General features: G+C 35.9%; 1 protein-coding gene across 1 annotated transcript; it reads right to left on the reverse strand.

Moving 5' to 3' along the window:
• Positions 1-1427: 1427 nt before the first annotated feature.
• On the reverse strand, positions 1428-25805 carry LOC149814628 (protein kinase family protein / C-type lectin domain-containing protein). Its single transcript, XM_089990320.1, has 4 exons — positions 25528-25805; positions 22384-22809; positions 21630-22200; positions 1428-2223 (listed from the first exon to the last, which is right to left on the reverse strand). The coding sequence occupies exons 1-4, from the start codon at positions 25676-25678 to the stop codon at positions 1677-1679; spliced, it is 1695 nt and encodes a 564-aa protein (XP_089846446.1). The 5' UTR covers positions 25679-25805; the 3' UTR covers positions 1428-1676.
• Between the last annotated feature and the right edge of the window lie 977 nt (positions 25806-26782).

Below are 26782 nucleotides of genomic sequence, written 5' to 3' on the forward strand. Positions count from 1 at the left end.
AGCATTCATTAGCGTAAATCATTTGAATACAAATCTCTCATTAGTAACAATCATTGTAATATATTTAGCACTTGTTATTATAAATCATTTTAATATTTAGCATTCATTAACATGAATAATTATGTCTATACTTAAACCATAATCTCCAATGTACAGGTTGTGTGGAGACCGTATGGAGATGAGGAGGACGAGAACCAAGAGGTTGTTGCTCAAGCTGCGAGACTATCGGGCTATGATATTTGACTGTTTAGCACCTATAAAGCCGTGTTGCAACATGATAGTTGATTTCTCCTACAAATTGGCTTGAGTCAGTTTATCCCAAAGCAACATGTGGAAGTGAGAAAGAAGATGAATAGTGGTGGGGCCACGAACGTGAATTGACACGAATGCTTCAGGGAACAATTGGATAGTTGGAACAAAGGAGGTGTTTGTGTCATAGCATATGATTATAAAGAACGACAATATGACCCCAACTATTTCAAAAATCCTAAATAGTTCTAAAAATCATCATAAAAAATAAATTAAAAAAGAAAGAAAAGATCACCATTGTATGCTAAGTACGGTAATCAGAGCTACCAAAGAGATCACCGTGACACCTCTAAATCTCCAAAGCTTTTAAAAGAAGAAATCATAAATCTTCTTCCTTCTCTTTTCATTATTTCCCTGTCATCATATACGACCGAACACTGAATAAAATTCACAGTTTTCGTGATTGTTAATTGAAAAATGCAAAAACCTCACTTCTCACCTCTTGTTTAAGAATTGCAAAACGTGCTGTGCTTCAGCTTTTCAAAAGAAGCCCTTTGATTTTGTTTGGATATATTTAGACCCTTTAATTTCTTAATCACGATGATGATAACCTTAGTTTTGAAATGACTGTGGCATCTTTCTTAACAAATTCACCATCTTAATGAGGTTTTCCTCCTCCATAAGGTCTCAAATGACTCTGTTGCAGTTCTTTACTGCTGAAAGTTCATGGACATTTTCACCTGCACTGCTGGTGATTGCCCACCAGCCAATACAGTCGTAAGCCTCTCACACTGCAGCAAAATAACACATTAAGTCTCTTAACCAAAATTTGTCAAAGCTGGCAAGCCGTGAACACAGCAACCGGAATGATAGCAGGACGTGCACACCCGAAAATCAGGATGGTACAGACTCAACCAAGCTCCCTTGAGTTGCCAGTTGCAGGAGACCGTATTGAAAGAAAAGCCAATCCACCATGATATTTTTTCCCAGGTGGTTTGCTCACTGGGTATTACAGCAGTCAATGATTCCTGCTGTCTTCAGGATTCCTACAAACGCTTTCATGATTTCGGATTAAACACCCCCTCAAGCAACCCGATGATAATTTCTAACACTGGAAGAGAGAAGTGATAGAATGAACACACAGAATCTAAAATAAATAATGCTGAGTATGCACAAGATCAGTTATTCATGGGATTAATAGTAAGAGATTAAGAAGTGAAAAAATGTCATACCCGTAGCAGGCCATTGAAGAAGCTTAGTTTTCAGATATAAAACCAAATTCCAAAATACATTTTTATAAGAGATTCGAACAACTAAACAAAAGTAACAACAAAATAGCAAGAGCTACCCAGGGCTGAAAATAAAAACTTGAATCCTAATTACTTGATACAGTTTGGGCAGAGTAACGTCCTGAAATCCATCAACTACTATTGAATACATGTGGTTGGACTGCTACTCTCTTCATCAGGATTCCTCTGCCTTGGGCCTAGCTGCTGCAGCTGATGGACCACATAAGACATTCTTGGTCGCACCGACGGGACATGCTGTGTGCAAGCATACACCAGGTCCACCACTTTCTGGATTACTCCTACATCAGGGATGTCGGAAATCACAGGGTCCAGCAGCTCTACGTACCTGTGAGATTGAACCAACGGTGTAGCCCATTCAAATATACTCTGCCATCCAACAGAATCAACAGCCTGCGCTGGCCTTCTCCCACTTATGATCTCCAGAAGCAGCACCCCGAAACTATAAACATCACTCTTAGTAGTGAGCTCATTCCTGTAAACAAATTCTGGGGCTAGATAACCATGGGTACCAGCCATTACCGTCCGTTCATGCATCACCTCCCATGGCACAAACTTTGATAAACCCACGCCCATCAGATGAGCTCCAAATTCCTCATCAAGCAGAACATTGCTTGCTCTGATATCCCGGTGTACCACATGTGGCTTAACCTTGTCATGCAGAAAACTGTTTTCCACAAGTTCAAAAGTCAGAATTCAGATAATAACTAAAAGATATATAGAAGAATAGTAAATTGTCAATAGTATAGAACACAAAAAAGTTCTTTTTTTTTTCACATATGTAAGTAATATCAACATACTGAACAGTAAAATGAATTCTTTTTTCCTGCAAGGGGAGGGGTTGGGTTGGAATTATAGCGTTCGACCCTCTATCATTTTGTCTCTCTTGCAATACTCGTGTGCAGTCACTATTGAGCAGGGCTTCCTACATAAATGTATTCCTTAAACATCTCAACAAGTACAAGCTTAACAACATTAAACTTGGGTTTGGCATGACTTGGACTTGACTTGCTAAGTGTATCCACAATATCAGCAAAACCAATTCTGCTTTGACCTTTAGCCCACCCAGACCAAGTCATCTGGCCATGAGGCATGGGCACAAGTCCTTGGTTTATAGGAAGCAGGTCACCATGTGGCCACACATACACACATACACATGCTTTAAAGCACTGCAAGTATCTAACAGCACTTGGGACTCAAAATAGTACAACGTCCATAGAAACAAGAATAAACTATCTCACAAAATCACAATTCACAAACATATTTTGCCATAAGATATTACAAAAGACAGTAAACTTTCAAATGCCCAAAACAGTCCTAAGCTTTTCAAGATTTCAACTTCAGAAAAATCTTTCTTAATATGCAATTACTCTAGATTAACATTCCACATTTTCAAATGCCCCATCATTTTAAGATTAATGAAATCAAGAAAGAAGATGAAGGTTACGGTTGATAGAAACAAGTCAACTGGCCCTTATTGAACTAGTCTATTCATTTTCACAAGGATGAAGGAATATACATGCACCACTAATGACAGAGATGCAGGTGGTGAAAAGTTTTTGTTTGCTACCACTGCAAACAGGGTCTTTTTGCATACAACATATTTATTCCAACAATCAATAGCACTAAATTAAGAGCATCTTCCCCTGGGCTAGAGGATATGAAGAGAGCCCCTATTTTCCAATTAGTTACTAACTACATAAACCGCCCGTCCGTGCAGACAGGGTTACAGAGACAGATAAGGCAATACATTTAATACATCATTTTTGGATCACAACTGAAATCAATTAAAGAGAAAACCAGGTACAAAATATAGAATGTGTAATAGTTTTTATCCAATATATTTTTATTACAAACTAGATAATTTACAGTCATAATCAGTTACAAAAGAAAGACAAGTCATAAAAAAATGTTCCAAAGGTGTTTCTTGAGTTGACTTCATATTTCTGCAACAAACAGTTGGAATGAACTGCAACTTCAACCGTAGCGAGAAAGATAAACTGTCTCATAGATAACAACTAAAAGAGATCTCAACTTCTAACATCTGTTCATGCAGGATTTTCTTGTGCTAAGTAGTTATAGTGACTGGAATAAATTCAGATATGGATTGGGTTAGACAATTATTTGCTTTTAAGTGCAGTGGCAGTTGCAACTATCCTGTTCAACATGAGAAGATGAAGCATGTTGGGTTGGATCAACATTTTGTTCGCGAACGAGTGGAAGATAAGGAAGTACAGCCATATTTTATTTCTGGAGAACATCAAGTGGCTGATCTCTTCACCAAACCATTACCCTTCCTTCATCATTGGAAACTTAAAAACAAATTGTCCATGGTTTTGACCCTTGCACAGCTTGAGGGGGTGTTAAGGATAGAGAGGTGAAGAGGATAGATAAGTGAAGGGTATTCTGGTCATTTAGGCATACCAGTCCTATTATGACTCAGATTCTAGTTGACATCCCAGCTGAGGGTTGTACGACAATCCAATTGTAACTCAATATCTTGTATATTTTCCTCTATAAATATATACATAGGGACATCCTCTTATACATGAAATAGATGAATGTCCCACAGAGTCTCTCTCTCTCTCTCTCTCTCTCTCTCTCTCTCTCTCTCTTCATCATATACAGGCTGAGACTCTACCAAAATCTGACAATTATTCTTCAACACAACATGCTTTTCCAATAATAGAAAAAAAAAGATATCTAACACTTAACAACGCCCTTGTCAATAAAAAAAAGTAGGAACTGTATTAACATTTTGTTTATTAATGCCCATCATCCATCAATAAGTAGCATAGAGTCTATAGACTGTGTTTGTAACAAAGACTCTTGATTTTTGCCACTAGCACATTTTTTTCATTGCATTAAGAAGTACCGAAAAAACACATCCATGCCATCATTTAAAAACTTTCTCTGCATGGCCTTGGAGGCTAATTTTAATAAATAAGAGTTATGAGCAGAGTTACTGGAAGCTTCTTAAATAGGTGGGAAGCCCACCTCCTGGAAACTCGCTTCGGAAGCGCGACACTCCTCTCTTTCGAAACTTGATGAGAGTCGATTCTCCCATGCTTTTCACATGCTTCATCCATTCTTCTTTTATGTTCTCACTCTACTTTTCATGTTTTTTATGTGTGTTTTTCTCATGCTTTTCACTCACTTCCATGTGCTTTCTCTAAATTGACAGTCATCATTTTTTGATTTTGTTAAAAATTTAATTCTTACACTAAAAATCATGAAATTTAAGAATAGTTACTTTTATTTAATTTTTATTTGTATTCCATTTTGATTCTCATTCAATTCTTATATTGCTTTTTTTATTCCACGCTTCCTGCTTCCTATACATTTTAAAATGCATTGTTTCTCGCTTCCGCTTCCGCTTCCGAGTTTGGCAACCTTGGTTATGATAGTCTATTAACAAATGTTCATGCACATACATTTTATCTCACTTTTCCAATTCAACCTACTTCACTATAGGATAAACATTTTCATCATCAATGTCACATTATCCTTCTTTCATCGCATCAACCATCCCTTCATATGCCTCTCCAATGATCAACACATCTTAATCACAAAACCTTATTATTTGTACAAAGGTTTTGTTAATAGCAAAAGTAAAAATTTAAAGGTTCAAGCAAATGAATATTGATAAAATACCCACAAAGACCATGTGCATGTAAAGATGTTCACGAAGAGACAATCCACATCCAAGCACTAATATGTTATAAAAGATGTGCTTAAATGCACTCAAACAACACTTGAACAAATACGCATACAAGCATAAAATAATCAAACATACACAAAGGCATGCGATGAATGCATTAATCAAAAAGAAAATGCTTGAGACTCTCAAACTTATTTTTACAAATGGGGAGCACCCCTATATATACACATCCACACAAGAGGAGCCAACATGGGGGCTCCCAAAGGAGTCATTGGGAGCCCCCAACGACTCTATTGGGAGGCCCCCAATGTGGTTCAAAAAAAGATAAAAAAAGAAAAAAAAAGAAAAAGTTAAAGAAAATAATTACAAGCATAATTCCAAAGGGAATATGTGTAAAAGGGAAAATTACAGAAATACCTTTTTGGGTATTAAACTAAAAAAGATATATATATATATATATATATATATATATATATATATATAGATATAGATACATATACATACATACATGGTATATATGTGTATATATATATATGTAATGAAATTTGGAGTTACATTTTAACACCCCCTCAAACTTACGGTGTGATGACCGTAAATTTGCCAAGAAGGAAGTGAAACCTAGACGAACAAAGAACCTTAGTGAAGAAGTCCGCCAATTGATATTCGGACGTCACGTACGGGAGATCAATGACCTTCTTCAAATATTCCTCTCGAACATAGTGACAGTCCATTTCTATATGCTTTGTTCGCTCATGTAAAGTGTGATTCTTGGCAATATAAATTGCACTTTTATTGTCGCAGCATAACTTTGTTGGTTCTCCAATGTGAACTCTCATTCTAAAAGACGCTGAATCCATACAATTTCCATGGTGGTGGACGTCATGGCTCTATATTCTGCTTCGGTGGAGGACAAAGAGATCTTCTGTTGCTTTTTAGATCTCCAAGAAATCAATGATTCTCCTAAGAAAACACAAAAACCAGTGGTGGAGTGACGATTATTAGGGTCACCTCCCAATCTGAGTCAGTATAAGCAATTAACTTTAATTCAGACGAAAACAAAAATACTCCCTTATTTACAGTTTCCTTAAGACATAGGATAGATCCTAGAATTAAGTGGTGGGCACTGAAAGGAGCTAAACAAAAAATGTTTGCAGAGCAGGTAGTTAAGGAAGCTGATTGGTGTCTCGAGGAGGATTCAGAATCAATGTGGAATAAGATAGCGGGTGGCATGAGAAAGGTGGCTAAGGAGGTATTGGGTGAGTCTAAAGGCGGTGCACCGCTAGGTAAGGATACATCATGGTGGAACGAGGATGTCAAATTAGCTATTGAGGTTAAAAGAGAGTGTTATAGAAATCTAAGAGTCGTGATAATGAGAATTTTGAGAAGTATATGATAGCAAAGAAGGAAGCTAAAAAAGTAGTTCGAAACGCGAGGGATAAGGTATATAAGGAGGTTTATGACAAGTTGGATACCAAAGAGGGTGAGAAGGATATTTATAGGCTTGTAAAGATGAGAGATAGGAAATCGAGAGATTTGGGTATGGTTAGATGTATCAAAGATGAAACACAAAGGGTTTTAGTAAAAGATGAGGAGATTAAGGAGAGAGAAAAATTATTTTGATAAGCTATTTAATGAAAGTCATGCTCAGGATCTTGGAGACTTCTTCATTCCTTTTCATAAGATGAATCGTGACTTCATGCGCAAGATTCAAAAGAAAGAAATTGCAGAGGCTTTGAAGAAAATGAATTCAAGAAGGGCAGTTGGCCCAGATGGTATACCTATCGAGGCTTGGAAATGCTTGGGAGAGAAAGGTTTACAATGGTTGACAAATCTTTTTAACAAGATTTGGAGAACAAATAAGATGCCTAATGAGTGAAGGAAGAGTACTTTGGTGCCTCTATATAAGAATAAGGGTGATATACAAGATTGCACAAACTATCGTGGTATAAAACTCATGAGTCATACTATGAAACTTTGGGACAGGGTGATTGAGTCTAGGTTGAGGAAGGTTGTCATGATATCGGAGAATCAATTTGGTTTTATGCCTGAAAGATCAACTATGAAAGCTATACATCTTCTTAGACAACTTATTGAGAGATATAGAGAGAGAAACAAAGATTTGCATATGGTTTTTATTCATTTGGAGAAGGCATACGATAGAGTACCTAGGGATGTTCTCTAGTGGACAATGATGAAGAAAGGTGTTTTTCTCAAGTACATTAGTATAATTAAAGATATGTATGAAGGAGTAGTAACCAATGTCCGCACTTGTGGAGGGGTGACAACCAATTTTTCTATAACGGTTGGGTTACATCAAGGATCTGCTTTAAGCCCTTTCCTATTTGCTATAGTGATGGATGAGCTTACGAGATCAATTCAAGAAAATGTGCCGTGGTGTATGTTGTTTGCTGATGATATTGTTTTGATTGATGAGTCTAAAGCTGGGGTTAATGCTAAGTTAGAATTATGGAGACAGACATTGGAAGCAAGAGGTTTTAAGTTGAGTAAGAGTAAGACAAAATACATGGAATGTCGGTTTAGTAAGCAACGAAGTAGTGATGAGAGTGTAGTGAAGCTAGGTGAGCAAGAAATACCGGTGGATGATTGTTTCAAATATTTGGGATCTATCATTCAAAAGTATGGAGAAATTGATGGAGATGTAAATCATAGGATAAAGGTTGGGTGAATGAAATGGAAAAGTGCAACTGGAGTGTTGTGCGATCGTAGAATGCCATTGCGGTTGAAGGGAAAGTTTTATAGGACGACTATTAGGTCCGCTTTACTATATGGTACGGAATGTTGGGTTGCTAAGAGACATCATATTCAAAAAATTAGTGTAGCTGAGATGCGTATGCTTAGATGGATGTGTGAAAATACAATAAAAGATAAGATTCAGAACGAGGAGATACGTAAGAAGGTAGCCGTTGCACCCATTGAAAATAAGATGAGAGAGAATCATTTACGGTGGTTTGGACATATTCGGCGAAGGCCTAATGATGCTCCAGTTAGAAGGATGGAGAAATGGGAAAATATATTAGTTAAAAGAAGTCGGGGTAGGCCTAAGAAGACTTTGATGGAGATGATAGGAAAGGATATGAATGCTTTGAACCTCACCAAGGACATGGCATTGGATAGAAATGATTGGAGGAGAAGGATTTGTGTGGAAGACCCAGAATGATTTTCTTTTTTGGTTCATATCGCCGACCCCAATTGTTTTGGGATGAAGGCGTAGTTGTTGTTGTTGTTAAGATATCTGATGATGTGAAGAACAACACTCATGTGAACCGTTGTGGGAGCATGCTGGAACTGACTGGCAATGTGGATCGCATGTGACAAATCAAGCAGAGTGATGCTAAGATACATCAACGAGCCTACCAGTTGCCTGTAAGGAGTGGGATCGGTGAGAGGAATCTCGTCATCAATCTTCGTTTTTGAGCTCACTGTTTGAGGGGTTTCGCAAATTTTGTCATCGAAAATTCCTGATCTGTCAATAATCTCACAAGCAAGTTTAGATTGAGATAGAAAATAACCACGTTGAGAATAAGCAACCTTAATTCCAAGGAAATATATCAGAAAACCTAAGTCTGACATTTCAAATTTCAAAGTCAAGATGGATTTAATACCCTAGACTCCTTAAACATCATCACCGGTGATTAACATATCGCCAACATAAAGTAATAGTATCACAATCCATACATCAGATTTTCTAATGAATAATGCAATATCAGTATAACAGGAAGAAAAATTATTTTCTAACATTACATTGTTAAATCTGTCATACTAGGCTTTCAAATTCTGTTTCAAACCATAGAGAGCTTTCCGAAGGCAAATAACTTTATCTTTAGGAATTTTCATGCTTGGTGAGGCATCCATATAAACTTCTTCATTAAGATCACCATTTAAAAAGGCACTTTTTACATCCATTTGAAAAAAAATTCATTTTTTAATATACGCAATAGTGATAAGACATCTGACTGTAACCATTCGAGCTACGAGAGCAAAAGTTTCTTCATAGTCAATGCCATATTCTTGGCCATACCCTTTTGCGACTAAGCGAGCCTTATATCTCTCCAGAGATCCATCACTCTTAGTCTTAACTTTAAATACCCAACGACAACCTATATTTTTCTTTCCAACAAGTAGAGTTTGGAATTCCCATGTCTCAGTTTTCCTAAGAGCTTTGAGTTCATTTTCTATAGCTTCTTGCCATTCTACACATTTTTTGGCTTCCTCGAAGTTTCTTGATTTAAAGTAAGAATGAATGGCACTAAGACAAGCCCTATATTTGGGTGAAAAAGAGTCAAATCGAGTTGGAGGTCTCCTATTTCTTTCAAATCGTCTGTGATCATAAGCAGGAATAGACTCATCATATTGCTTAATAGCACTTTTGAAAGTATCTTGATTTCTGCGAGAATAGGTTATTGGGTCATTTGAGATTCTATCTCCTTGAATATTAGGTGGGTTAAATTCTTCAATATCTACTTCATTTTCATTATCATGGTTTGATGATATTTCATCATCACTAAACATGTCATCATTACTAGACAGTAAGTCAAAAAAGAAAGAATAATCAACATTTTCGTGGTGAGAAATATTTTTTTCAAAGCCACTCTCATTTTCCAAGAATGTCACATTTCTTGAGACGTATAACTTATCATTTCTAGGATCGTAACATCGAAACCCTTTTTGAGTTTCGAAATATCCAAGAAAGGCGCAGGGAATAGCCTTAGGAGAAAGTTTATCATTCTTATCTGTAAGAATAAAACATTTGCAACCAAAGACTTGTAAACTGTTATAATCAGGTTCCATTTTATATAAAACTTCAAAAGGAAAAATTTTACCCAAATTCCTAGATGGTAAACGATTTATCAGATACACAGAGGCAAGAGTCGCCTCGGCCCAAAAGTTTTTAGGAATATTTTGGGATATAAGTATTCGAGTGGTTTCAATGATATGCCTATGTTTTCTTTCGGCCAACCCATTTTGTTGAAGGGTTTTAGAACAAGACCTTTGGTGAACAATACCACTATCTTCAAGATACTTCTTGAATTCATTGAAGAGATATTCTCCTCTAGAATCACTTCTGAATATCTTAAGATTATTGTTAAATTGATTCTTAATCATCACATGAAATGATTTAAAACATGAAAAAACTTCATGCTTATGTCTAAAAAAATAAATCCAAGAGTACCTAGAAAAGTCATCCACAAAAATCACATAGTAGAAAAATCCTCCTTTCGAAACAATTGGTGTTGGTCCCCAAACATCGGAATGAACGATTTCGAAAGATTTAGAAGTAAACATAGATCTTTGTTCAAAGAGCATACTTTTCATTTTTCCAAGAATACAATCATTACAAGAAAATGTATTTTTACAAAGATTTTTAGCAAAATGTAAATAAGATAACTTGGTGATGTTAGGATGACCAAGTCTTTTGTGCCAAATATTTATATCCTTATGTCTGGCAATATTACAAAAAGAATTTCTTGGAACTTGAAGAGAGTCCAAATAGTACAAGTCTCCCTTCCTAGAGCCTTCCCCAATCAATTTCCCGGACCAGCGATCCTGTATTAAACATTTATCAGAAGGAAATTTAATATCGTAACTATGGTCCGAGAGTTGAGAAACAGAGAGAAGGTTCAAGTTTGATTTAGGTATAAATCTAATTTTTGGAATACAAAAATCTTGAGCTTCAAAATTACCTATGCCTTTAATTTCAAGAGAAGTCCCATCCGCAGTAGAAACAAAAGATGGAGAAATATTTTTCGAATAATCGGAAAGAGAATACATGTTTGAGGACATATGAAAAGACGCACCCGAATCCAAAAGCCAAGAAACTTTACCTGGAGGGGAGACGGTAGACACTGCGGCACCGGAGGTGGCTCCCTTGAGGACAGGTTGGAGAGCTTCCACTATTTGATTTAGTGAAAGAGATTCATTTGAAGACGTCTCCTCCTTTTGCGATATACCAGTGGTCGCCATGGCTAGAAGTTTCTTCCACTTAAAGCATATGGGTTTAATATGCCCCGGTTCTTTACAAAAATGACAAATAATCTTGATATAGTCCTTCCTTCCTCCTTGTCCACTATTTTCCACTTGATTTTGAGTTATAAAATGAGGACGATAGGTTCTTACATTATTTCCGAGCTTAGATACCGCATTGACCCCATCATTGTCTTCCTAGTTAGAGGGGACCGCAAGCACATTTGACCCTTGCTTACTTATACCCATACCGGTTTCTTCACCACTTAATTTGGTGAGAACATCCTCAAGAGAAGGAGTGAAAAATGACAAAAGAGAAGACCTTATTTGCTCAAATTTGAGTCTTAACCCATTCAAAAAATTGAAGAATCGATCTTCTTCTAGTTGTTTGTGACGAAGTTCAATCGCTTCCCCACTCTATTTTGGTTCGAGCATGGCAAGCTCGTCCCAAATGGAAGAAAGATCAACGAAGTATTCTCTAACGGTCATGTCACCTTGGAGAAGAGTAAGAGCCTTCTTTTAAAGGTAGTATTTATGGGATAAATCCCTTGACGTATACATTTTTTCAAGATAATGCCAAGCTTCTGAAGCTTTCTTGAACTTAATAATATTGACATTAATCTTAGTTTCAACCGATGAAAAAATCCAAGAAAGAATATTGAAATTTTTCATTTCCCATTTATCGTGCTTCTTAGAATAATCCTCAAGAGCTTTGGTTCTTTCGTCCCCTTCAAGGATCTTGATTTCACCTTCCGTTATCATGGTGATTTTTGGTTCCGGTTCCGGGATTGTGCCTTGCACATAACCCCAAAGACCTTCCCTTTTATATGAGCCTCCTTGTTCCTGGCCCAAACGTGATAGTTGAAGCCATTTAGTTTAAAACCGAGAGCAAAATGAGACTTTTTTTCACCCATTAAATAGAATAGATGGAAGAAAAAATATGTACCAAAGTAAGATTTTTAGATCTTACTTGTCGCAAAGCTCTTCTAAAATATTGGAGGAAGAGAATCCACCACTTGAATCTTCAAAACACCAAAGGCATGCTTTTTGAGGCACTCGAAAAACGAAGAATCTCATGATCTTTTATCTTCAACCAAGCTCTGATACCATGTAAAGATGTTCACGAAGAGACAATCCACATCCAAGCACTAATACGTTATAAAAGATGTGCTTAAATACACTCAAACAACACTTGAACAAATACGCATACAAGCGTAAAATAATCAAACATGCACAAAGGCATGCGATTAATGCATTAATAAAAAAGGAAATGCTTGAGACTCTCAAGCTTATTATTACAAAGGGGGAGCACCCTTATATATACACATCCACACAAGAGGAGCCAACATGGGGGCTCCCAAAGGAGTCGTTGGGAGCCCCCAACGACTCTATTGGGAGGCCCCCAATGTGGTTCAAAAAAAGATAAAAAAAGAAAAAAAAAGAAAAAAAAGAAAAAGTTTAAGAAAATAATTACAAGCATAATTCCAAAGAGAATATGCGTAAAAGGAAAAATTACAGAAATACCCTTTCAGGTATTAAACTAAAAAAGATATATATATATATATATTTACATATATAGAGATACATATACACATGTATACATACATACATGGTATATGTGTATATGTATCTCTATATATATAAATATATATATATATGTATATGTATCTCTCTATATATAAATATATATATACACATGTAATGAAATTTTGAGTTACATTTTAACAGTGCATACATCTGGTTATGTTAATAATAACATTAAATTAACATTGTTCCAAAAATCATCACCCAAAATAAGCTCTTTTATATATTTGACAATTTTTTGACATTTCTCATCCATGTATCCATCATTCTGCTCATATAAAAAATGACATGGCCATTAGATCTACTTTATATCAACCAATCTTCTCAATACAATGCAATGAAAAGCAAAATCTTGTTTTTGCATGCTTCAACAACCTTAGTTTTCTCTTGTTTTCAATTAAAAGCCAACACATGATTATGATTTGTAATACACTTGACAAATGTCACTGCATTTATATATTTTTCCAAACAAAACTGATCTTTCACCAATTTTTTGAAAACTATGCACCACATATGGGAAGAAAAAATGTGAGCGTAGGGGGTTTCTTTAGAATATTGACACTCATTTTTCAATATCAGAAAAATCTTGTGTCAAGAACATAGCCCAATAAGAATTTGCTGCAATGATGTTAATCATGTTATTGTTCTTCACATTTCTCCACCCTTTTGGGGATAGAATCTAATGGATTTGGCTAACTCGGGGACAGTTTGGTTAAAATTCGAGCTAAAATGAGCTTATTTCGCCTTAAATGAGCTAATTTTAGCTGAAATGGTCAGAAATGATCAAGATTCGCTTATCGCGAGCTCAGAAGAGCTAGAAATCACAAATATTCTAACTTCTTCTGAACTTAAGATGAGTTTGGTTAAACCTAACTGACGAAAGTTCTAAGGGTGACTTAGGAGTAAAATGATAATTTTATTGACAAAACGAGGGTAAACTAATCTCTAGATTGGGATAAACCTAGGGGTGAGACTCGATACTGCCCTGCAGAGGTTTGACATCCGAGAAAAGAGATGTCCGAAACGGACTAGAAAAATTTGGGATGTTTACAGATGCCCATCTTTGCTGCTAAGTCGGTTGAAAGCCGAGCTTAGGGGCAAAGAAAAACACACCAACTTTCAAAAATAAAATGCCCCAGTTAGGATATCTGACTGGGTATAAAAGAATTGATTATGTAAATGGTCCTCACGAAGTGAGGTTCAGGTTTAGTACCTTACCCTGAATGGCTTTGAGAAGGACGAAATCCTCGAGACTGAAATGATTGGATGAAAGGAGTGAGGAGATCGTGATGGGACTTTAGAATTTTGTAAGAAAAATCCGAGAGAGATTGTAAAAGGCAAGGAAAATGGAGTCCCTGGAGCTTGAAAAGGGGAGATTTTGATCAGAAATCGGTCAAGGATTTCACATCATGCGTTCAGTCCATGGCATTCTTACCCATCCCAGATCAATGATGGTGATTTCTTTCAATGACGCATTGGTTTCCTAATTTTTAGTCCTTGATGAGGTACAGACTTCTTATTATTGTCTAGGAACAAGTTGTTGACTTCTTAAGTTTGAGAAAGTCAACTTGAGTTTCCCTACTTTCATTTATCACAATGTTTTCTCTTGTCAAAAGCCATTATGACACATTAAGTCTCAAAATAACCCAATCTATACTACTTATTGACAGATAATGGGCATTGATGAAATTTTTTTTAATACAGTTGTAACTTTTTTTCATTCACAAGAGAGTTGTTGAGGGTTAAATTCTTTTTTTGTCTTGTTGGGAAAGTGTGTTGCGTTGAACAATTGCTCTCATGATGCACATGGCATTCAAGTAATTTCTTAAAAAGTCTTCAAGTTTCTCGGTAAGATATGAAAGATACGTATGAACTAGATGAGTGACATGGATGTTATTAATTTGAAATTTTTGGTCTTTATTAAGAAAGTTTTAATCATGACAAGGCCTTTGCTGTCTATATCTTACCAACCACTTGATGAGGTATCTGCTTTTATATGGTTGACAGTTTAACTCTCTCTCTCCCCAAACCGAGGTCAAAAAACTTCTATGGTTCTATTTCTTTCTATCGTTTTTACTTTATTTGAACCCGATATGGTATGTGTGAAATGAGTGCATATTTTTTATTTGGATTTTTGTCGTGCTTTTGTGTCGTGGTTTTTAGTATTGGGTTGTTGTAAACACAGTTCTTTTGCATTCTCAAGGATCGACAAACCGGTGTTGAGATTTGCAATGGTAATCTGGGTTACCATATTTCTTTTTTTTTTTACCACTGCCCTCATTTTTTTATACAACATAAATACACGATGGATCTTCTTAATAAGACGGAAATGAGGGAATGTAAACCGGCTGTAACACCTGTTCCTATTCACCAAAGATTGAGTGCTAGTGAAGGAGAATTGTACTGCCATCCGAACAGGTTCAGAAGTGTAGTTGGTATGTTACAATATCTCACATCCACTTGTCTGGACATTGTGTTTGTTGTCAATCAGGTCTCTCAATTAATGCATCAGCCTAAGCTGTCACACATAGAGGTTGTGAAAAGAATCCTGGGATATTTAAAGAGGACTATAGTGGATGGTTTGTTTTACAAAAAAAATGATGGCAAATGAAGATATGATGATGGTTGTGGCATATTCAGATGTTGATTGGGCCGGTGATCCTGCTGAAAGAAAATGTATGTCTGGATACTGCGATTTTATTGGGAGAAATCTTGTCTCATGGAGTAGTCAGAAGCAGAAGGTTGTAGCAAGGCCCAGAACGTAAGCAAAATATCGTTCCATGGCCATTGTTACTGTTAAATTGACTTGGACCAGACACCTGTTATATAATTTGGAAGAAATTATAAGCAAAACCTTATTGTTATGTGACAATTAAGGGGCTATCAACATTTCGATAAACCCTATTTAGCATGAGAACATAAAACATATTGAAATTGATCAACATTTGATTCGTTAGAAAGTTGAAGATTAAGAGATAGAGACAAGATATGTACACACTAAAGAACAAGTAGCTGATTTATTTACCAAAGGCCTCAATACACCTTCGGCGCACTTTAAAAAGGCCAAAATTTAATTTTTTCATTTTGAGTCTTAAATACCTTTTGAGGGCCAACTTCTCAATCTGTCCAAAGGCCATTAAAAGTGCATTTCTACTGTTTTTTCACCCAAAGAAATGGGTTAAGATAAAAAAAGAAAGCATTTCCACCATTTTTTCACTTAAGAAAATAGGTTAAGGTAAAAAAATCTTTATTATGAGTAAAATTACAAAGATACTCTCCAAAAAAATTGCCTCGGGGGGCACTGCCCCCTACAACCCCCCGCCAACTTACCAGGTAGAAATCAGGCTCCACACTCCTCCAACAAAGATGACATCAGATGATCCGACATAGCAATGGGTCACTCAAATAATGAGTGAAAACCGATTGAAAATCGAATGCAACTATTGTCATAATATTTTTTTTATGTAGTATGAAAGTATGAGTCTTGTGGCGTGTTCTTAATTGCAAGATATTTAATATTTTGCATTGTTCTTGTGAGATAGTTGATGTTTTATGCAACTCATAAAGACATAAATGTTTCATATGTGATTTTATGGCTGTATTTTGTGCAATTCATCATTATTTGATGTGATATGTTTTTTTTTTTAAATTTTACTATTTTTTATGATTTTTTATTTTATTTTTTGGATTTTTGACATTTTTTATTGAAAATTTATGGTACGTTTACGATATGATACGATACTGTGTTACTATTGGCCCGACCAATACAGGTAACGATACATTACTTACAACCTTGGATTTTGGTATTTGAGAGACAAATTGTCCATGGTTTATTAGCATGGGTCGGATTTGGGTCAGGATCCAGGATCCATATTATCAATGTTTTATATTTTTTTTGTCTTAAATGCCCCTCATTAGTATTCTTTTGTATTATATATAAACCGGGGTATTTTTGGTATGTAACTTAATAGAGTTGTCAATATAAAAGGAATAGCAAGAGGTTTGATTTCCCAGATTGGGAATCGTGCATATTCAGCCCCTGCATGCTGTTGTCTTCTCTTTCTTTCTGCAGAAAATTCAAAAACCTTAAATCTAACAGTATGCATGATGAATCTCTCTCTTTTTCTCTGCTTGTCTTTTTTTGTTGGTTTTCTTATTTTCCTTATGTATGATGATTCACTTTATCGCTCTTCTTTCTCTTTCTATTTTTTTGGATTTTTTATTTTTCTCTTGTAATTGGGACATGTTTATTTTAGTGTATTTTTTGCTTTTGTCTTTTGCTTGATAAGTAGCAGAAATCCATTTTTTTTAGGTGAATAGGTGTTTTTCCTATCCGAATAATTGTTTTGATTTTCTTTTTATACTTTTTATGCAACGGTAGGCCTTGATGTTTAGTAGCTTGCATTTATTTCACATCAAATTGATTGCTTCAGATCTTCTTTATGGTTTGTTTCTCGAGTTGGTCCTTTTTTGTTTATTTTATTAGGTCAATAGGTATTTTTTAAGTAATTGTTTCAAATTTTTTTGTAGATTCTGATATTTTATTAAGTGGTTTATGTTTGGTATTATTTTTCGTTAGTCAAGTGTATATTTATATTATTGATTATTGAAATTGGTTTTGATTGTGCTATCTCTTTTTGTCTTTGTCAATATTGCTTTGAGAAGAAAGTGTCAACTAAATGCAGAAAAACATGCAATTAATAAGGTAATATACTAATATGTTTGATTGGGTGAGAAAGACGGTGCATGACCTTGTCATGTAATAATAAGGTAATATGCTTCATTGGATGAGAAAGACGGTGGATCTCTTCCCCATAAAAAAAGCTTAATTATGCTTCATTACGGAAGAAAGCTTTGCAAAAAGCGTGAGCTACATGCAGAAAAATAATTGCCTCTTTGGTTGGGTGGGAGAGATGGTGCAAGATCTTTTCCCAAAAAAGAGCTTATTTAGGGGAGAAAGGTCTTTGAAAAACTTGAACTACATGCAGAAAAGGAAATAAAGTCAGTAGTTTCATACCAATTTTAAGTAGTCACATTAATTATGGAGTTAAAGTTGATATTTTCAATTGGAATGTGAGAGAAGGTGACTCTTCTAAAAATCATGAACTATATGGTGAAAAATAAGTAGGGTCTCTAATTGATATCAAATATAGGTTGGGTGAGGGAGTGCATGAGCTTTTCCCAAAAAAATGCTTGAATTAGGTTGAATTAGGGAATAAATGCATTTGGAAAAGCATGAACTACGTGCAGGGAAAGAAATAAAATCAGTAATTTCATAGCAAATTTAGGTAACCTTACATTATTTATGCAATTAAAGGTGATGCTCTCAGTTGGATGTAAGAGACGGTGCATACAATTTTCAAAAAGATGGGTTTAATTAGGTGTTGTTAGGAGTTGAATTTTCGAGAATGTGAATCATGCTTGATTCCTGTACTCTGGAGGTTGATAATAACAGGTTTTTGAAACAAAACATTTCTCTCGCATTCTTTTTTGTTTAAACAAACATTTGTCTGCTGATTACTATAAGACATAACCTAGTGGTCAGATGGCCAATTCATTCTTCTTCCTTGGTAGCACAGTTATTTCTTTTCACTGACTGCCTTGAGGAGAGGCAGCCAAAGAGGCTATCAGGTTCGAGAATCGAGATGGAAAGGAAGAGGATAAAGGTAGGTAAATATATTATTTTTGTGCGTTTTAAGTTGTGTCAGAATAGTGGTTATTTACTTAGAGGTTTCTTTTCATTTAAGGATATGTTAGTTGTTTGCTTTGGTGTATGCTTTGGATTGCTTAATAATAGTGCACAATTATGTATGTGGTTTTTTGAATCTTTATGTAGTAAATTTTTGTTTTTTTTATTTTTTACTTTAGAAATGAAATTATATTTGTGTTTTACTTATACCCAGTACACCTGTTTGTGTGTGGTTTTTTTTATTCAGCATACTTTTTATTAAAAGCAGATTATTGCTATTGTTTGTGTTTTTATTCAGTATATATATTTTTAAAAGCAGATAATCATATGACCTGACCTATATCTGGAAAATGAAGCAGATTATTACTATATATTTGTAGTCACTATAACTGCTTAGCACAAGAAAATCTTTCATGAACAGATGTTAGAAGCTGAAATCTCTTTCAGTTGTTTTCCACAAGACTGTTGATCCTTCTTGCTATGGCTGAAGCTACAGTTCATTCTAACTGTTTGTTGCAGAAATAGACTTAAATATGAAGTCAACTCAAGAAACAGCTGTGGATTATTTCTTTTTGATGACTTGACTTTCTTTTGTAACTGATTACGACCGTAAATCGTCAAGTTTATAATCAAAATATATTGGATCAAAACTATAACACATTCTATATTTTGTACCAAGTTTTTACTTTAATTGATTTCAGTTGTGATCCAAAATCATGTATTAAATGTATTGCCTTATCGATCTCTGTAAACCCGTCCATAAGGACGGACGGTTTATCTAGTACCTATAACAGAATAATTAGTTTTCATCATCAGCAAATTTCTAACTTAAGACAGTGAGGTATGTGCTTGTGTGAACAATCATGATTCTTGGTAGGGCATATACCAAGCTTTTTCCCCTAAATTTGCAAATTAAAAAGAAGAATGGCAAAGAAATCTCTCTATTTTTTTGCTGATGATAACAGAAGTCATGGACAATTTACCGCTATTTCTCAAACTATCTAATAAAGGGCCACAATTAAACTTTTCTAATTTTCTTTTAGGTAAAATTTAACAAAACTAACAGGTTAAAGTGCAATCTGGAAAGAACTAAATATAACGCAAAAAGCTCCTCTAGATTCTTTCTAATAGAGTACAAAATCAGAGGCAAACATTCATTAAGAAGCAAAGCACATGGTTAAATATAAAACCCTTCTATTTCTAAGAATAATATTGTAAAAGTTGGGAACCACCCATGGTTAAAACCCCTCTAGTTTGTAAGAGAAAATATAATATATGTTGAGGCTCCGTCCTCACTGTAAAAACAACAAAGGTTGAATTAAAGCTCTTTTCACCTTCATAGAATCAGGGAATGTTCTATCCTTGAAGGGGAAAACACAACCCGTGGATCCTGCACATCCCTTGGGGGAGACAAGGTGCACTAAATCTTGACCATCTGAATTGTCAAGGAGACATGAGACACAACCTTACAAGAGGTGATAAGGTGCTCAGCTGGCCGTGACTTCAAGGCAACCAAGGAAGGAATAGGATAGATGAGCACTTGTGTAGAAGCTAGTGGAGGAGAGAATAGATCCAGGGTTGCCTTATTTTGGTTTTCACTAGTGGCCCTTTCTCTTATCATGGCTAAGACCATACTAATGGGAAAGGTAGGGTCTGCCATCAAACTTTATACTTTTCATCCTTTTCTATTTTAGTAATATTATTATCAATAATGATAGGTATAATGTCTAAATATAATTGTTGATAAAGTTTTAACTAACATAACACTATGCTAGGATGGTTGTCATGCTAATTATTATATAATAATAAATTAGCAATGTTCAGAAAGATGTTACTTATCCTAGTTACTATAAACAATAGAGTAATTTGCAGAAAGGCCACCCACTCTTTGAGTTATCACATTTAATTGCCTACTTTCTCTGAATGCATTTCAAAAATGGCATTTTCAACCATTTTTTGTAGAACAGCCCATCTTATGTCATCTTATGGTAATTTCTTAAGCAAATAAAGAAATCAAGGTTCTTGAGTCACTTTCTTGGGCTAAACCAAGGTCACTAGAATGATCTTAAGACCAAGCATGTTTTTGGGCTAATTATTGAAATGTTAGGCAGATTTTTGTAAATTACACTAAATAATAATTAAGTGTTCAATGTGCAATATTAGATGATAAAGAAGTGTTTTGGATCTTGCAAGTGAAGGAAAGATTAGTACTGTATTGAAGATGAGAAGGGAAAGGATCACAGTAAGCCCTATATAAAAAAATGAGTTTGCTTTTGGTTATTCATGCGGATTTTTTTAATAAAATTATTCATGTTGATCTTGTGATGTCTTCTTTTGGAAAAGAATATAGGCATATATTTTTTTTTTAAATTCAAGCATGGAAAAAAGTAAAAGAGAATAGCTATGTCAAACTTTTTCCATAGCTTTAACTGATGCTCTTTTTTAGGTTATATTTTCCTCAAATTACCAATTAATTCGAGTATAAGTCCACAAGCTTATTCTAAAATTAGTTTATGATGATAATATAAATCCAAGTAAATGCAGTATGCACTGCCATGCTATTTAAGGTAATAAAAAGTCAACACATGGCTTGAAATACAAAATCTCTATAGTTTTAAAATTTCAGACAATTATCACATCAACAATTTTGTTTTGATCTCTGTGGTTCTAGACAGGGCCACAAGGATTTAATGGCATACCTAGGTATGTAAATGGGTCAGATTTGGGTTGGATGTGACCAATACCAGATTCAACTAATCCAATGTTCGCTAAACGGATTCAAATTTGGATGGTAAAAGGCTCATACCATATCTGGTTTTTTACATGTAATCGGACTCGGATATCCATCAAATCCAGATATTTTTCGGATTCGGTAGCAAAAAATCAAAACCATATCCGCATCTGATTACAATTGGATATTGTTTTTGGCTTACCAAATCCTAATAAATGGAGTCGGATTTGTCGGATATCGAATAAAATCTTATCCATTGACATTGAACCACACCATGCCATTTTGAATCCACCACTCCCACTAACGCAAGAGAAACAAAATGCCCAAGACCCACATAAGGCTCCTGAAATGCAGTTTAAGGAAAGATAAAAATGAAGGAAAGTTTTAAAGAAAAAGATACTAAAAGAAACTGTATAGGATGCTTACGCAATTCCTTGTGCAAGAGTAACCACAATTTTCATTCTCGTCATCCAATCCAAGCTCCTGCCACCTCTTGGTATATGATATAGCCATCTGTCCAAGGGGCCATTTGCCACGAACTCATATACAATATACCTATCACCATGGTCATAGCAACATCCTTTCACAGCCACCAGATTTGGATGATGAAGCCTTGAAATTCTTCTGATTTCTGAATAGAACTCCTTTTTCCTTTGAAAACTAGACCTCTTCAATCTTTTCACAGCCACCCTAGATCCATCAGGCAGAAGTCCGCTGAAGGTGCCACCAGTTTTTGCATCCCCAAGAAGTTTATTCCCTTCACTGAAATTCTTTGTAATACGTCTCAGCTCATCATTCGTAAATACCTTCCAAGATGGAGGAACTAGTGCAGCAGCTGATGGGCTAGATGTTTTGCGTGACCTCCTCCGCTTTTTGCTCCTCCTATAAGCTAGGAGCCAAACCACTATAGCTAGCATGGTGGCAAGGATTAATCCACTCACAACTGCAAGGATTATAAAATATTCCTTGTGGCATCTCTTGTGGTAACAGGTATTATCTAGCAGTTTAAAGTGAACATTAAAAAAGTTAGCCTAATTTTGCAAATAAGAAAACAAACAAAATAAGATAGTTGAAATGAGATTGATCCTTCCGACAATCTAGAATTGCTGATAAATGAAATTGAACACACAGCCAGGATGAGCAACTGCATGATGGCATGGGTTATTGATGAGGAAAGTACCTATGTCACGCATGCATATGAACTCATGAGTTGTTTTGCAGCTTTGACCAACAAGAGCAACATGCCCATTTGTGACCAGTGTACATGACTCATTTGGATTCATAGTGAGACATGTTTGGCTTGAGCAATTGACAGAAAATGGTTTCCCGGGAAAAACCGATTCATTCCAGTGTGATGTATTATCGCTCCATTTCCAACTAAAACCTGAAGAGGAGTTGAAACGCCTTCCTCCAACCCAGCACCCATTGACTGTGTCTGTGCAAAGTTTCTGTACAAGATTTAATTCTTGGACTGATGCCAGTGCAGCCAAATGACCATGACCATCCAGACAGAAAGCCTCTGACTCATCCCAGGAATAAAACCTCCCAACAAATCCAAAGCACTTATCTCTATTTGGGCCAACTTCCCAATCTGCAGGGCATAGTCCTGTCAAGAAAAATGTCACTATTTCATACATTGTTGAATATAATCGATTTAAGCAAATGACAGACAAGAACTATTAGAATTTCAGAAATATAGTAGAAAAAAGTGGGGTGAAAATACAACAGATTAAAAGTTTATGAAAACCTTTTTTGTTTACCACAATCCCCAATATTATCAGCCACAATTCTTTTTTTATAATTATCACACAAAATATTTGATGAAAAAGAACATCGCAAAAGCTAAAATGAAGAAGGTTGCATTGACTCAGGAAGTTTAAACACATTCTGGAGTACCAGAAAGAAAGAACGAAAGTAGTCCTGACAGTTTCACAAATCACAATAACAAGGGAAACATCTACGCCACATTTAGCTTCTGCTAATGTGAAATTTGTTGTTTACGTTTATATTTTTGGTTAAATTGTAATATAGTCACAAATGAACCCAATTTGGTTCAGTAAAGGGCCCAAGAATAGCCATTTAATCATTTAGGTTCAACTCCATATCATCATAATCCATGGGTTTAACTAAACCCAACTTTTGGATCTAATATCAATCATACATGAATCATTTAGCTTTTTAGCCCAACCTTAACCATAACACATTTAGTTCTTGCATCAATCAAAATAGTATCCACAAAGCCTCGCAAAGGCTTGAATTGAGTCTTTTTGAGCCCAAATAGGAGAAAATATGAAACCACTTATTCTCAACTTTGAATCCGCATAGTTCAAACTCATATTATATTCATGTGACAATTTTGGATCAGTTAAGCTCCTTAAACTCAACGAGATCTAACTTCCAATGCAATCTGTATACATCTAAATACAACATTTAAAATCTATTTTAAACAGTTTGCAATTCCAAGCAACAATATCTTGTCCTGTTTATAAAAAATTATGAAAACTATTGTTACCACGAAGGTTGTATGATTAAAGGGAAAATCCCTAGGAGGGTTGACTGGTGCTGTGGCACATTCAGAGGTGATCATAGGTTCAGATTCAGATAAAGGGATGGTGCAGATTTGAGAAACCAAAATCTCATTCGAATGATGCAAGGAAGTTGATTGGAAATCCTATATGAGGAGTCTCTTCACGCCCATTCATCTAAGAAATTGGTGGGAGGTGCACACTGCTGAATTGGTGGAAGGTTGGGTGCCTTTGAATGAAAGGTTTCATGGTATTGAACTCTTAATGTGAGAAACTCTAGCAATGTCAGCAAAAACTGGATGTGATAATGATCATTGATTATTTGAGTTTCTTTGGTGGGAGCTGCTTTGTCTAGATTGAGAATCGTTATTGCTGGAGGTGGGGCAATGCTGGACTTGGGCCATGTCAAAGGGCTATCCTCAATTCTCCATGACTTCCTGCCGCAGCTGGTTGACAGCTGCTTATTTGATAAAAAAAGATGCTTTGCTTCAAATTGATTTAACAAAAAAAAAAACAGAAACTTCTATTATCATGTTTTAGTGCAATATGAGACATTGAATCTTTATCTCTCCCAAAACACATCTGAACATGAAAAATACATAACCTCTGTTTTCTACTGAAAAAACAATGTCAAGTGAGTTTTACGCTGCCAGGACAGTGACCGTAGGTACGGCAGGCAAAGCCAGAGCGGCTAGGTCACTGTTCCTGGGGGCGGTTTCTCCGTGTAAATATCAAAAAAGCTCAATTGTAGGTTCAGATTAAATAAAAAACTCCTGCAACTGTGATTTTTGTAATGGACCTAACACTAATAGGGCATACAACAAAAATGAAGTCCTCTTGACCACGACCTTTAATACATGCATGCTTGCATGCATAAATAAATACATAGGTAAAGATAAAGTATGATGGTGCAAGTTAAAAGCAATCTTTCAATTCTTAGGATATGTTACTTTAGCAACGGATTAGGCATTCATGGCCATCAAATCCAGCAATGACTCAATTGCAACATTATTACAGCTCCAGCATTTATTTATGATTTACTTCAACATCTCACATCATCCGAAGGTCAGATAGAGATCAAGTGGAATCCTTTCTCAAACAGAAACCGGTTAACCTAAACTCTCGATGGGTATAAAAAAGAGGAAGGACAGACGACTAGAGACATCCCAAACAAGCCAAAGTTAACAGTGTCTCCACCCCCAACTTCAAAATGATCATCCCTCACAATGCACCCCGATTTAATTTCAGCGGTCAGAGCACCAACTAATTCGAAATAACAAAGCACCCAACTACTTCACGAATCATCCCTTTCCTATTCCCCTTTCCTTTTTCCAAACCACAGTAAAAGGGGAGGAAGATATGAAGACCTTGGGAACGAGCAAAAGCTCAAAACACAAAAAAAAAACGAACCAAAGAATCTCTGATTGCCCAATTTTGAAGAAGGGATCCTTCCGATAACCGCAACGATGCGCCGGAATGAAAATGGACACATCATAAGCAAAAAAGCCATCTTCCTCCCGACCAACGCTTCGATTTTTACTGCCATTTAAAGCAGTGAGAACGATATGCAAGCACCAAACAAGCTCGAAATTCGAACCTAAAGTCAGATGTACCTAAACGGAGATCACACTGATTTCCCCCCCAAATCTTCCATGACTACGAACCCTATCGGAATGCAGCAACGACGGAGTCAAAAGAATCCAAAGGAGTCACCATTGAGCTTCGATACAATAGAGGAATGAAGAAGAGGACTCAGAAAACCCAAAAAAGAGTCAACAATGAGGAGTGTGATCCCTTACCGCTCTGGGCACTGGAGAGAGTGGCGAGTGAGCAAAAAAGAAGAAGATGATGAAGACGAAGATGGAGGGACAATGATGATCGTCGCAGTAGCGCAACCCTTCTTCTCTCCGTTGATTCTTCCTCCTCCTTCGATTCCTCCATATTGCTCATAATTCTCTACTTCCGCTTCTGATTCTTAGCGGAACAGAGCAGAGCGAGGGAGAGAAGGGAATGCATTTGGCTGAGAGCGTTAAACGCTCGTAAGCGAGCCGAATGAGAGGCTGCGTTGCTCGAGCTCGGCTTCCAAGCTTGGCCTGTTATGATTCACTACGAAGTATGAACTCGGAACTCCGGCTCCAGTGAAAATAAGCTGATTCTTTTAAGCTTGAGTCGTCCGTTGACTCGTTCAAAAGCAAATCTGTGTGCTTTTATGTTTTTTTTAAGGCAAGCTGAGGTTAGGCAGACCCTTTACCAGTTATAAACTATAACATTGGGTTTTGAATCTGCAGCGTCCCAACACAAAGTAACGTGGACTAGCTGCTCCTACCAGACAAGCGGAGACCCCGTTGGTGCTTTTATTGTTAAGCCAAAGATTAGAACTACATAGTTTAAAACGGTAAAAATTGTCATCCTTTTTTATCCTGAGAAATTGAAAATCCTTAATTTTCCTGCTTTTTTGGGCAAAATATCAGCAAAAAATTCAAGTTGAAATAGAAAACCTATTTTTGCACAGGAAAAAGTTAAAATAGTTCAAGATTTGATTTTTGGCAGTAGTTACCAATTAGGAGAATTAATGTGGTATCAAATGAGAGAGGGAGAGAGAGAGTTTGATTTATCATCGATGGATTTTTATTCAAAATCTTCAAATGTTTCTTCCTCAAAATGAGGACAGTCGAAATTCAACTCACAATTGTGGCCTTAGAAGTTGAAAGTTGAGCACGATCCAATGTCTTAGAAGATAAAGCTGGACATTAGTGTAGGCCTGAGTTGTGGCCTTATTATTTACATTTAAATTTATAAAAAGTCATTAGAAATGTACTTAGGTTGTGTTTGGAGCCTCATATATTGGATGAACTTTTGTAGAAGTACAATTTAGTAGTTCATGTCTTTGCAGAATAAAAAGTTGTTTGAAAGCTGTAACTTGAAAAGATTTTTAAAAGGCAATGGTGTGTTTGGCACATTAGTTAATAAGGTATTCTAAAACATTATTTTTGTGAACCTGAGGGTTTGTTTCGGGTCGGGTCCGGGTAAACCAGGCTCGTTGACACCCTTAGC

The sequence above is a fragment of the Nuphar pumila genome, chromosome 15 (assembly GCF_984573655.1).
Source record: "Nuphar pumila chromosome 15, dmNupPumi1.hap1.1, whole genome shotgun sequence".
Taxonomy (NCBI): domain Eukaryota; kingdom Viridiplantae; phylum Streptophyta; class Magnoliopsida; order Nymphaeales; family Nymphaeaceae; genus Nuphar; species Nuphar pumila.